Genomic DNA, 1,151 nt, shown 5'->3' on the forward strand with positions numbered 1-1,151 from the left:
CCCCCCCCCCCAAAAAAAAAAGAACAAAAAAAGGGCGAAGAAAATGAAAATAGTAAACATGCAATTTAAGCAGCAACACAGAACCTTAATTAGCTAAGATCTACAGCTTTTGGAGAGGATGGAGAACAGGGTTTTCTTCTGCTGAGCCATCGATAACTTGACGGAAACTTCTTCATCAAAAGATGAACCTCTACTACAAAACCTCGGCCGTCGATATAAGTTATTAGAAGGCGTTGTAGGAGCAGAATATGAAGAATGTGAAGAAAACGACCAAGATGATGACGTCGACGATGACAACGAAGAAGAAGAAGGTGATGAAGGAAAATGGGATTTCTTTGGATTGATTAGTTTCTTGATTAATGCATGAAAAAGCTTGGATCTTGAATTTTTTCTAGTTGGTTTTTTGTTTGTATTGTTATTGGAATAGTAAGAAGGAGGAGGAGTTAAAGGAGGCAAATTATAAGAAGTTTGAGAAAGTGTATGTTTAGGAGTGCCAGGTTGAGATTCCCAAATGAAAGGTACAGAACTTGGAACATCACCATAGTAAACCCTAAAAGAAGGGATAGCTAACACGTTGGAGTTTTCTTTAGAAAGAAAACTACTGACCATCTTGGGTTTGGCAGGGAACTGAAATTCTTGAGAGATAAGACTATAGGGGACTGAGGAATGAGGAGCTAGCTTTTAACTTCAGTTCTTGGCTTGGGCTAGGGTTCATTATAGAAAGATGAAATGCTTGTGTGGAAATATATAGGTTGTTTATTTGTACTATTACAAGTTCTACGCATAGAAAAATCCAAAATTTGAAGATTATGAGTTTGAGTACAGGATTTTATCATATTTCATTTTATTCACTAGATTCGAAATTTATTATTTGTATTTATTTTGTTAATTTATATATATATATATATATATTCCGAGCCGAAGCTACTAGGTTTGGATGAACCCATATATAAGTTATACACTAGAATCTTCCCCTGTGAGAGGATCTTAATAGTTTCAGGTTTATCTGAATCCATTACTTTCGACGTGAAGAATAAATTTATATGTAAAAGTCTTCTAAAATTATAACAAGTGTAGTAGATATGAATCTATAACTTTATAATATAACGAGTTTAATATTAAGAGTCTTCAATATTGAAACATGTAATTCA

General features: G+C 33.8%; 1 protein-coding gene across 1 annotated transcript in view; it reads right to left on the reverse strand.

Annotated features, from left to right (window-relative positions):
- The window catches only part of LOC109233755, a 5,313-nt gene extending 4,704 nt beyond the window's left edge, over positions 1-609 (reverse strand). The window contains exon 1 of the mRNA XM_019399619.1: positions 105-609. Coding sequence (XP_019255164.1) covers positions 105-609 — 505 coding nt within the window. The remainder of the gene's footprint in view (positions 1-104) is intronic.

This window comes from Nicotiana attenuata, chromosome 10 (genome assembly GCF_001879085.1).
Source record: "Nicotiana attenuata strain UT chromosome 10, NIATTr2, whole genome shotgun sequence".
NCBI lineage: Eukaryota > Viridiplantae > Streptophyta > Magnoliopsida > Solanales > Solanaceae > Nicotiana > Nicotiana attenuata.